General features: G+C 47.4%; 1 protein-coding gene across 1 annotated transcript in view; it reads right to left on the reverse strand.

Moving 5' to 3' along the window:
- Nucleotides 1–8,810, reverse strand: part of LOC126544599 (Kv channel-interacting protein 4-like) — a 617,305-nt gene extending 608,495 nt beyond the window's left edge. Inside the window, exon 1 of the mRNA XM_050192021.3 lies at nt 8,529–8,810. Coding sequence (XP_050047978.1) covers nt 8,529–8,637 — 109 coding nt within the window. The 5' untranslated portion in view covers nt 8,638–8,810. The remainder of the gene's footprint in view (nt 1–8,528) is intronic.
- Nucleotides 8,811–11,512: the final 2,702 nt, after the last annotated feature.

Raw genomic sequence — 11,512 nt, forward strand, 5'->3', positions numbered from 1 at the left:
AAGCCTAAAGTGGGGATTATGTTTATCATCATGTTTATATTTAGTAAAACAACCCAACCGCAACATTATCCCAACAGCTAAAGAGCGACAGCAACTGGTCTCTTCCATTGCAAACGTCGATAAGAGGTCGCTATCAGACGAGTTTTTTTTTTTTTTTTTTTTTAGGTCATTAGCCTAATGCAAACAGCGCAGCCCTAAGAACAAGTGCCGCTATAGCCTTTCTTGAATCCACTGGGCTCGACGCACGGCTTTAGGGTCGCCACAACGGTGTGAACTTGTATATACGCACATATTCCTCATGTCATCATCATCATTTATCAGCCCTTTTCCTTCCCGTCTCTTTTCCCCGGTGTAGAGTAGCAGGTCAGAGCAAGTTATAGCTCAGGCTAACGTCTCTGCCTTTCTGCAAAGAAATATATATCTCTCTACTCCACTCAGGAATGTTTCATTCTGAACCTCAGGACCGACAGGCTGGCGAGCTTCCGCAAAAAGAGAGCTGGTGCTCGCACCTTTATGACAAAGAGTACATAACATCGTGCCTACCCCACATGTGCCAGTTACCTTTCTATCTTTTTCGCCGTCTCTTGTCATTTCTTTTTCGACACATCTGTTAATAAAAACAAAAGCTGTAGCTTTATTTTTATTCTTCTTTTTTATCGCAAATAAAGATTCTCAATGAAATTAAGAATTGCATAAACGCGTACGTCAGGTATGATGCACAAGACACAGCCGCTACCTTACGGTACATGAAACTCGCAGACCTAACGTTTGCAGCCAGAAGCATGCAGCCTTGGCTGATCGAGTGCCTAAAGCGTCGAGGCCCAACTGGAGAGAACTGTCGTTAAAATTTCAGTGGAGTCAGAAGATACTTCTACCTTACCGCTTTTCCTTTTTCCAGAAGATGAGAGCAAATCCATGGCTTTCCTATGGAAGAAATTTATCACTCTGAATCATCAGTTGCCTTATACTCGGACTGAATGAGGATAGGAACGAACCATTATACAAGTGTTGTCCGAAGGATCACGTGCGATGAATCCACGTTAAAAGGCCGCGTGACAGAATGAGCCGATGGACGGCACGCTACATGAAGAGAAAACATCTCCAGTGGAACACTACATCTCGACGTGCTACCGTTTCAATCCGGTCCCTCTATTTTGAGCGTTTTTCGTTTTTCCTTGGTTCCTTGCCCACTGCGAGCCGCGCGCACTGGGTCTCGCTGCTGTGTAGCCTATCTCCCCTGGCTTCCGTCGTGTTTTCTTGCCGTCCACAGCCTCTTTTTGTTTTAGTTCTCGGCACATTTTCCTTCATTTGTTATCTACGTCATTGTTTCCTCGGTTCGTTTTCCCAGTTCCCACTCTCACTCCCGCTGCCCCCGCTATTTCTGGGTTCCTTTGTTCAATTCATCGCGTGTACCTTTTCGCTTTTCACTTTCTTCATTTTTGTGTGTGTGTGTGTGCGTGTGTGCGCGTGTGTGTGTGTGTGTGTGTGTGTGTGTGTGTGTGTGTGTGCGTGTGCGTGTGCGTGTGTGTGTGTGTGCGTGTGTGTGTGTGTTCTGCTAACAGTGGTGACAAGAATTCGAGCGACACGAGCGCCGTCCCGCCTGCACCCGGTTCTCTGTGCTCCAGTCACGTGTCCTTCAGCCACGACAACAGAAACAAATGCTGAAGCGGCGCAGTTTACCGGCATGCTTGAAACATCGCAAACAGTGCGTCACCACCACGGCTGCAGGAAAGAGTCCTTGGTTCAGGCAGACGCTTGTGGGCTTGGCTGCCCAACTCTGCCAACCTACGCAAATTGTCTCGCCTGCATCTTCGCAGGAGGAAATGGAACGCTTGTGAAACATGAAAGGGATCACTCGCCGCCCAGCTAGCACCGGTCGACTTGGTTAAACAAGGGGTTGCTCGTTCCCTGCGTTTGTATATGCGCCGCACGAGCTGCCAGCGATGCCCTCACGCATTGTTCCATGAGTGCTGCGTTGCCATTTTCAATGTCCGGGGAGCAAGTTTCCGAACATATAAGTGCAAAAAGAGATGGCGTATGAGGACAACGATGAGCAAACCGGTTGCGCAACTGAACTGCAGAGACCTGGCTAAACATATGGTATCTTCAGACCCGCGCATCTAGACTAACGTCTTTCCAGCCACACTGTTCAGCCCAGCTAGGTCACTTCGTCTACGCTATAGGCTAAGTGCCTTTGCAAATATCTATAGTAGGTTTTCCCAATATTTTTTTGTCGCGGTGCACATTGACCACACTAAAGCAACAAACACACCCCCACAAACCCGCCAGATACTCAAATGAATGCGAACACATCGCGACATTGTAGCAAAAGCATAGAAATGTCGTGGACAGTAGGATAGCTGAATGAACGAAAACACCGATATCTAATTAAAACACTTTTCTTGGTCGTTATGCATGGAGACGACAACTGAAACGACTTTTCTTCGACTATATAAAATTGCTTCTTTCTGCACAACTATCGGTAAAGCTCACTTGAACAATGTGCACATCACGCAACGAGTAACGTATGTTCACCAAGCTCTTCGACGGAGTGCAGTAACATTGAACAACATTGAAGTAACAGGGAACAACAAAGATCACTGGCTGACATATTAAAAATGGTAAGTGAAGGAGAGCTTAGCGGCAATTTTCGATTACGTAAAAATCTATTGGACAGTTAATAGGCTATTCATTCGTGCTGCACATCGTAAAATCAATAAGGTCGAATAAATTCAATATGTAAAGTGGTCGTGTAGAATATGCCTGGCTCGTGGATTCTGATGATCGAAAATGTGCTTTAATGTCTGTGAAGGATAAAAAGTCCTATCTTTTCTGTATTTTTTTGTTCCCCTTTTTGTCTTGTAGGCATAGAGTCCTAAGCTTAGCGTAAATTACAACCTTTCTGCTGCTCTGCAGTACAAAGAAGAACAAAATAGTAAAATTGTGAATTGCACTACTTCTGGGAAACTATCAATAGCTCGTTGTGGAAAAACGAAAGATACCTGACTGCCCGTGAACAGAAGTAAAACTCCTTAGGGAATGTGACCTCAGTGGTTTTAGTGAAGCCAGGCGCCAGTTTGCCAGAATGCAGAGTAAATGACGGTGTTTCGCGAACGCATACAATTAAAGAAATTGCCCTTACAGTGCGATGTGATTTCGATTTACGGGCCTAATCTGGATGTGCCAAAACATCTGTTTTCAAGAAAGAGCATTAATCCCAGCATCATTGACGCTCTCTAATGTTTATCTTAACTAGAATATTTTTTGTGGGAGGGTAGGGGGTACAGAAGTAAACAGGGACGAAATGATGCACTGTAAGTTGCAATAAAAAGTCCAAATTTATCCTTTTTTTTTTCTGGGCTGCTCAAAAACAATTGCGTCCATGTGCATGTTTTCGCGTTATCGATATGCATGTGGCATTCCACGCCTTTTTTCGTACTTGACCTGCGTGAATGCATAAGTGTGCGGCAGTATATTTATAGTGATGTTTCTCAGCTGTAAAGGTAATATGGGGTAGAGAGAGATAGAGAGATAGCAAAGAGAGGGAAGGCCGAGAGGTCAACCAGACGAGCGTCCTGTTTGCTACCCTACACTGTGGGAAGGGAAAGGGGGAACAGAAAGAGGAAAGCGGGATAGAGGGAACACTGTCTGTGCACGCAGCAAAGTGCTTGGAAATCAGTTAAGTCAAAGCAAGTGCTCCGTCGATACGTTAGGCTGCCGCCAATCTTGGTGGTTCATGGCTGGTGATGCACGTTGAAGCCACCAGTGAAGACCAAGGATCCGGTGGGCGTAAGCAGTACGTTGCAGTGCGTGGCAGTATATTTTTAAGCTAAACCCCAGCCTTTCTGACTTCAGTGCGAATATAACGATGCGGGTGAGCCATGATGCTTACTCAAGAGTTGCAAGTACTGAATTGAGAGCATCCCAGCACTTGCATTGCCCTTCGCGCTGACGGACTGTGCAGGTTATTTAAGAGCATTAGAAAGGTATTCATCAGAGACCGGAGCATCATAACCACTTGCCGGTCTTCTTCGGGCAATTTGTCAGGAACCCGCGCTGTTCGCTCTACAGCCGTGCGCAGCTGTATCACTTGACGTGGCTCCGGCTCCGGTTGTGGCACCGGCTGCGGTATCGCCTCCGGCTGTGGCATCTCCTCCGGCTGTGGCATCGGCTGTACCACCGACTGTGGCATCGGCTGCGGCATCAGCTGTGGCTTCGGTTGTGACTTCCGCTGTTGTTCTGGCTTTGGCTGTTGCTTTAGTAGTGAGGACCAAGTTGTATTCTTCTCCGCCATGTCCTTGTCAGGTTTAGATTGAATTGCCCCAGGCCTAGGGGGCAGATGAGGAGGTGTGGTGGGATGAGGCGTACTCTTCATAGAGGCATCAGCGTTCTTTGAAGTCCGGCGGCGTCGGGAGCGTCGCTTTCTAACGGCCGCAACAGCTTCCCGACGAGACGAATGGTCTCTCGCCATCTGCTTCAAGATCGCCTTTTACTTCTTCATTTTGGGGCAGTCCTTCGAGGCAGCATCATGGGACCCAAGGCAATTGGTGCATTTGAGAACCGTGGCTGCACAAGAGTGTGCAGAGTGGGGCTCGCTGCAGAGTGGGGCTCGCTGCAGTGTGAGCAAACTTTCGTGTTTTCGCACACGGTACTCACGTGTCCCAGCCTCATACAATTGCGGCATTGTAGTGGCCTTGGGATGAATGGTCGCACAGAGTGTCTAAAGTGGCCCACCTTGACATGGGAAGGGAGGGTCTCGCCCTTGAATATAATTTTCACATAGCGGGATGTGCCGAGGCGATACACATGTGTTATGGCGGCGCCATCAACGGCAGACTTCACTAGAATCGGCAAGTCGGCGCTGGAGATGGAGACGTCCACGTCGTAGATGACACCAGTAGTTGAACCACTATTCTGGGGGATGTATGAGCGGAGCTTAACGCCACCTAGTTCTGTAACTTCAGTCAAATTTCTCAGCGCAGTCTCCTGTGTGACGTCGATAGCCAGCACATTTTTTCATGTGTTGACTCTAACGTCGGCTATCTGATTTGGCGCCACCGCTTTAAGTTGCACCGATACGGACTGTCTGTTGAGTCGCCTCAGGTTGTCGGTAGCGAGTTCTGGTACAAATAGAATCGTACTGACTGCGGTGTTCTGAGTTGGTACTACCGTTGGCGTGCTCAAAGACATGGATGCTCTGGTGGTGTGTCTTCGTTTCGCCTTGCGGCTCCGCACAAGCTCGAAGGCGTCATCGGAGAAGTCCTCACTGCTGAGCGAGTAGACGCTGGTGTCATCGCCGTCGGTGTCGCTCTGGAGGCCGGTCCGCTTCCTAGACGCAGGCGCCGCTGAAGTCGCCATTCCCGGCAGAGGCACGGGGACGTCAACTTGCATCCGCGCCACGAACCATGCCGGCTCTCCAAAGATGTACGCAGAAATAAAGAAAAAACAGTATAGTAGCATTCCTGACCATACGTATGACTGCTGTTTATCGCTAATAAAGATTGATTGATTGATTGATTGATTGATTGATTGATTGATTGATTGATTGATTGATTGATTGATTGATTGATTGATTGATTGATTGATTGATTGATTGATTCAAACGCTTCCCGAAGGTCAAGGACAGTGTTTGTGCATATCAATGTTTTCGCCAAAACAGCCATAAAGTCTCGTCGATTTAATGGATCACGCGCGGTCTCACCATGCTCGGTTTCCCATCGGCCATCAGGTAAGGGCAAGCGAAAATAAGTAAGCGAAGAAATACTGCGCTAATGTAAGCTCGGTGCCAAACTCGAGACCTGTCTATATCTAGACCGCTGCCCCATAGACAAAGCTCTCAGTTTCTCGGCTTAAGTGTGTGTTCGGACAACTGCCGCATCTTGGGAAGCGCGGGAGTACAGGAAGCTTGCGACGAGTCATTTCTTCCTGAGTGTAGCAATAGCGAAAACGACGCTGATAATGAAGACCAATGCCCGGAAAGATTTTCCCGCTGGAGATAGGTGAAAGAGGCAATGACGGCGGTTAATTACTGCAGGGAGTAAAAAGCGCGATCACTGGCACTAAGATACATACGGCCGGTATAATAAGAAGCGCCAAACGTTTGTAAGATAATTCAAATCGAATAAAATTATATTAAATTACAAGATTTATCGTCACCGAGCAACACAAGGGCTTTGAGAGACGACGTGATGGGGGAGGTGTCTCCAGATTAATTTCGACCACCTGAGATTCTCTAACGTGCACACGAGTCTAAGTACGGGAGCGTTTTTACCGCCCCGATCGTAATGCGACCCCAACGACCGCTTTACGAACCCGAGACCTCGCACTCAGCAGCAAAACTTCCATAGTCACTGAGCTACCGCGAAGGGTGTTAGTAAGATACGTCCAATTACAAATAGATGTTCAAGTTCTTGAACTGAGTTCATGCTATAATCGTCTACGTGTGTACAACGCCAGCGAAGTGTGCGAAAGTGTTTTGCAACCGTTAGAGGTGCTTTGATGTCTGATTTTTAAATTAGGAAATGCCAGAAATCTGCAAATATATCTACGAGTTCAAGTGTCATAGCTGAACCTGCAGCTCAAAGGACACCGAAATCACCGCATTTAAAACGGCAGGGTTACATGCAAAAATTGATGTGGCTGCTTACAATGTAGCAATCACTTCCGAAACCAAAAAGTATAATCTAGAAGATTAGGCATTCAATATGCTTATCCGTGCGATGTTAAAGTCGTCACTGAGGGGCTTGCTATTTGCTTTTCTTTTTAATAGTTAAGTCAACTGAACGTGCAATTTGTGTACTGCAGCTTGCTGTGGGCGCATGAGCTCCGCTTACTATCAGGTATATATTTAAACCTTGGTGACCCAAGAAGGCGTACTGGAGTTTACTTACTTTACTTACGTTACACTTACATTACACTAACATTTTACTTACCCCGGTGGGTACTCATCAGCATGGCAGGAAAATGCATACTGGTGCACAAATAGCGACAGCTCTAGCATACTAGGTGCATGTTTCTTGCACGAGCGCTATCGCATAGGTGAAATTAGCGATTGGAGCCCTATGAGTGAGATTTAAACAGCACATTATCCCTAACAGAACTGCAGTTCGTCGTCTTGCGTAAATGTTGGCGTTTCCTGCCATGTATTATAGACAATAATCTTTCGCGAGTAGTGAACATCTGACACCTTTCCGAAATCATTTCTGGTGGGCGCGAATAGAGAGCGGTTACCATTTAAACATTATTAGCCGCAAGCGTGTCTCTGAGAATACAAGGGGCAGGTTTTGTGCATCAGATTTCTCTCCGTCGCAGGGTAGCGATTCAAAGTGTTATGAGTTACGTTTAAGGCATTCATAGATCTCGAACACACGAAATGCTGCTCTTAGTGTAACCTTCATAAATTATCACCTAGAGGAACGTTTTCACCCCGTGCCGCAACAGCATATGCAGCTTAACGTGTCAAACAGTCGCGCGCCATACAACTAACAAGCAGTTGACGACGAAAGTGACCCGAGCTCACCTGCATTAGAAAAGGAAGACACCTGGATCAGGAATTTGGAATACACAATACAAATTCCTGCTCTCAGGTGTCCGCGATTAACTTCTGTGGAGTGAGAATGAATGCGCATGGAACAGCCACAGTTGCGAGGTAAAAGGAAATAAAAGAACGCATACATAGACAGAAACATTGAAGGTCACGCAACAAACGAAGCTGACACAGTAAATTACGCTGAGCGAAATTGTGTAACCTACCAAACTCCCCCTCTCCTTTCCCAGCAGCCTACAGGCCTGTCATGGGACACTTCCGAAAGTAGCCGACGCAAACTCTGCGACTGGAATGGGCGTTTTTCGTGATATACGGCTTTGATTTCCCGTAATTTCAGCTAATGATACCGGTATTAACAGAATTGCATTCAAGCCGTATCTGAAATCTAGTTGTGTGGGGCACTGCAAATGGGCTGCGGCTGCCCATGCAGATGAGTTAAAGAAGGATGACGAGACCGATTACGGCGATAAAGAGAAAACACGATAAATTTTTCGACGTAACTGTCCGAACGTAATACTGTGCCGACACGGTGATTCAGTTCGTGCTTTCATTGTAACTGGTGGCTCCTTGTGTGAATCGTAGCGCGCGCCTATAACGCGAGGGAGAGAGAGAGAGAAGGGGGGCCGTACTTTCGCCGCGCTTTGAAAACGCGGGACAAGTCGAATCACGCGCGAGCAAACCATCGAATGTACGAAGACGATTTTCACGCCTGTATTAATCCTCTCTGCGGCTTCCGTCTCGTAAGCTCACGTGTTAAGTCGAGTCAGAGACTACTTCTCAGCCGGCGCGAACAGTTTTCGCTGGCCCTATCGAGTCGCGAGTCAAAAGTTGGGGAGCGGAAGCAAAACCGAAACCGTCGCATGATTCCGGCGCCGCGCTCGAGCACGCGCGGGTCGCGCGTTCGCACCGGCGCGCCGGCAGTCGCGGGAATGCGGTGAGCCGGGTGTGCGCGCCTCGCTGCTGCTCTCGTTCTGTCACTCACCTTCGGGAGAAGCCGCACGGTCGGCACATCTTCCGGTGAAGCGGCGCTGCTGGAGTCCGCTCGAGCCGGCCAGCGGCACGGCGGCGGGGTCCTGGCTGCGCGTGGACATGGCAGCGCGGCGGCGGCCTAGAGCAGAGCGCGCCGCGCCGAGCGCACCATCCCTCGGGGGGGCCGGCCTCGCTGTTCAGCCGCGGCGGCTCGCCTGGGGCTCTCCTGGCGAGACACCCTGCTCAGCGTGCCCAAGAGTCCCCATGGCGGCACAGAACGGCGGCCCGCGGCTGAAACCGCGGCTGCGCGCGCCGCCCCCCCCCCCTCCTCCCCCCACCTTCAAGCGCGAGCATGCGCAGCGCCCGCGACGCCAAGCGCCATCTGGGGAACGCCGGCGAACACGGTTCTCTGGCCACGGGGCAGGGAAGACGCGGTGTTGGTGTCGCCATGGCCGGCACACGTTCAATGCTCCCCTGCGGCGGGAATGTGCTGCGCTAAGACGGGGCTTTCCCCAACGCTAGGGAATGGCGCGCTTATGTAACGCATACACGCCTCCCACTCTCACTTCCGCTTCGCAAGCTAAAAAGTACAAGAAAATAAATATATGCGCCGGCAAGTTCGTGCCCCGCGCACGGCGATCGTGGTGGGCTGCGAGCAGACCACCCTAGGCTCAGTTAACGCGCGAGCATGCCGCTGGAAATAGCGCGGGGATGTCGTCACAGCTTCTTATCCGTCACTCTGCTGGCGACAAGTTATAAAGTATTAGGGGGAACAAGATAAAGAAATACCGACGACGAGAATTAACGTTAAAAGACTGCAAGTAGTAGAATTTTCATGGATTCCTTTACTAAAAACCGTGTTGCAAGCATGGAGAACCTCAAATAAATAAATAAATAAATTAATTAATAAATAAATAAATAAATAGAAAAGTTGTTTTTACTCGCTTTGACGCGTTGGCGGGAACGAACGCTTGGGCTTTACGATTCGCTTCAGATGTTATTCTTTAAGAAAACGCAAATACCGCAGATATAGTGCTTCGTGAGAGTTAAACGCAATCTATTCAGATAACTGCATGCTTTCTTTAGAGAATACACATCAGGGACACATATATAAGTATTGAGAAGGGTGTAAGCCCTTTGTCAGTTGCTGCAGCACGGCGCCAACTAATATAAACTCAGCGCAGCAAACGTGGGACCCGGAATACACAGGACGCAACGTGCATTGGTGATGTCTTGTCCCTTCTGCATCCCCGAAATTGTTGTTCGTTCGGTATTAACGTTATGTAGACTGCTTATGAAGTCTCCAGTGCTTCCAGGTAATTGGCACTCAACTGCCTCGTCTAAAAAGCCTTTGCGTATTATATGAGCAAAACTCAGCAAGCTCGCATAACGGAACATAAAGTGCTAAGAAAATGGAATGCATCATGTAACCGCACAAAAACAAGGGACAAAGAAGGAACACACAAGACAGGCGCGCCTGTCTTGTGTGTTCCTTCTTTGTCCCTTGTTTTTGTGCGGTTACATGATGCATTCCATTAACGACCACCAACTAGCCCGCTTATCCCTGTTAAATGTGCTAAGAAAGCAAGCAAAAAGTGGTAATGCTATATTTTAAATGGATTTTGTCTGTTTAATTTCCGGCTCCACTCGATGTTTCCAACCTGCGCGGAAAGCTAGGATATTCTCCATTGGTTTCGTTAGTAACAAGGCGGAATGCCCGGAAACTAAAATGCTTTCATCTGCAACCAACCTTCAATGCTTGTTCTTATTTAATTCGCGTCCTTCTATTTTAGTATGGATTTTTCTCCATATTTCGGATAAGTTATGCGAGATTGTAGAACTAGCTTTTAAACCACATAGTCACTTCACGAGGGGTTCGCGACTACATAAATCTCCGGATAAGGGATTTCTATATTTGCTTTCGTTCGCGTTATTCCTGGGGGAATTTCAAGTGGCTTTCTGTTGACGCCTCTTCATACCTTTGTTTTGAAAACATTCCACGCATTTCTGGCAATTATCCGCATATTCTCATTGATGTCACAGTGTGTATTCTAAATGTAGCTTTTTTTTTTTCTTACCGGTTCTGCAGTGAAACATCCCTAAAACGTCCGTACTGGAGCTGGGCAGGTCATGTAATGCGCCGGTTAGGTAACCGTTGGACCACTAGGGTTACAGAATGAGTACCAAGAGAAGACAAACGCAATCGAGGACGACAGAAGACTAGGTGGAGCGATGAAATTAGGGAATTCGCGGGTGCTAGTTGGAATCGGTCGGCGCAGGACAGGGACAATTGGAAATCGCAGGGAGAGGCCTTCGTCCTGCAGTGGACATAAAACAGGATGGTTATGATGATGATGATGATGATTGGTTGCAGTGCCGGTTCTACATATGCAAAATGCGTGAATTTTAGTTATTGCGCTTAAACCAAATCAAACTAAGCAGAAAAATTAAGCACAGAACAAATATGTTCGGATAAAGTTAATCAAAGATATACACCAAGAAGAGGTGCCCAAGCAGCAATGTGGTGAGCAGGGCCAGTTGGTACGTGTTAGCAAATTGAAGATAAATAAATAAATAAATAAATAAATAAATAAATAAACCAGTGGCAAACACAAAAACTACACAAAGAAGAAGACGGGACAGGTTGCAACTTCCAACTAATATTTATTACGGAAGAAAGACAGTCATATATACCCTTCGGCAAGCCACCTGGCACATGCGAAAGAAGAGGTACGTAGAATGAAAAATCTGACTCGTGTGCTCAAAGAAAATGGAAAAAAAGCTTGATTGTGAGACAAAAAGAAAGATACTACAGAAATTCTTAGAATTGCCTACTAATGCCTAAGCATTCTTTGGCTCAGCTGCTGCTTTGCTTTTGCTTACTTATTTAGCTAGCTTATGCATGTCTATCCATTGCTACCAATCATCTACTATTACACTGTTATGACGATTACATGTCTAAACTTGAGAAATTATGCATTTATTCTGCAGATATAT

Source organism: Dermacentor andersoni, chromosome 1 (genome assembly GCF_023375885.2).
Source record: "Dermacentor andersoni chromosome 1, qqDerAnde1_hic_scaffold, whole genome shotgun sequence".
Classification (NCBI taxonomy): Eukaryota; Metazoa; Arthropoda; class Arachnida; order Ixodida; family Ixodidae; genus Dermacentor; species Dermacentor andersoni.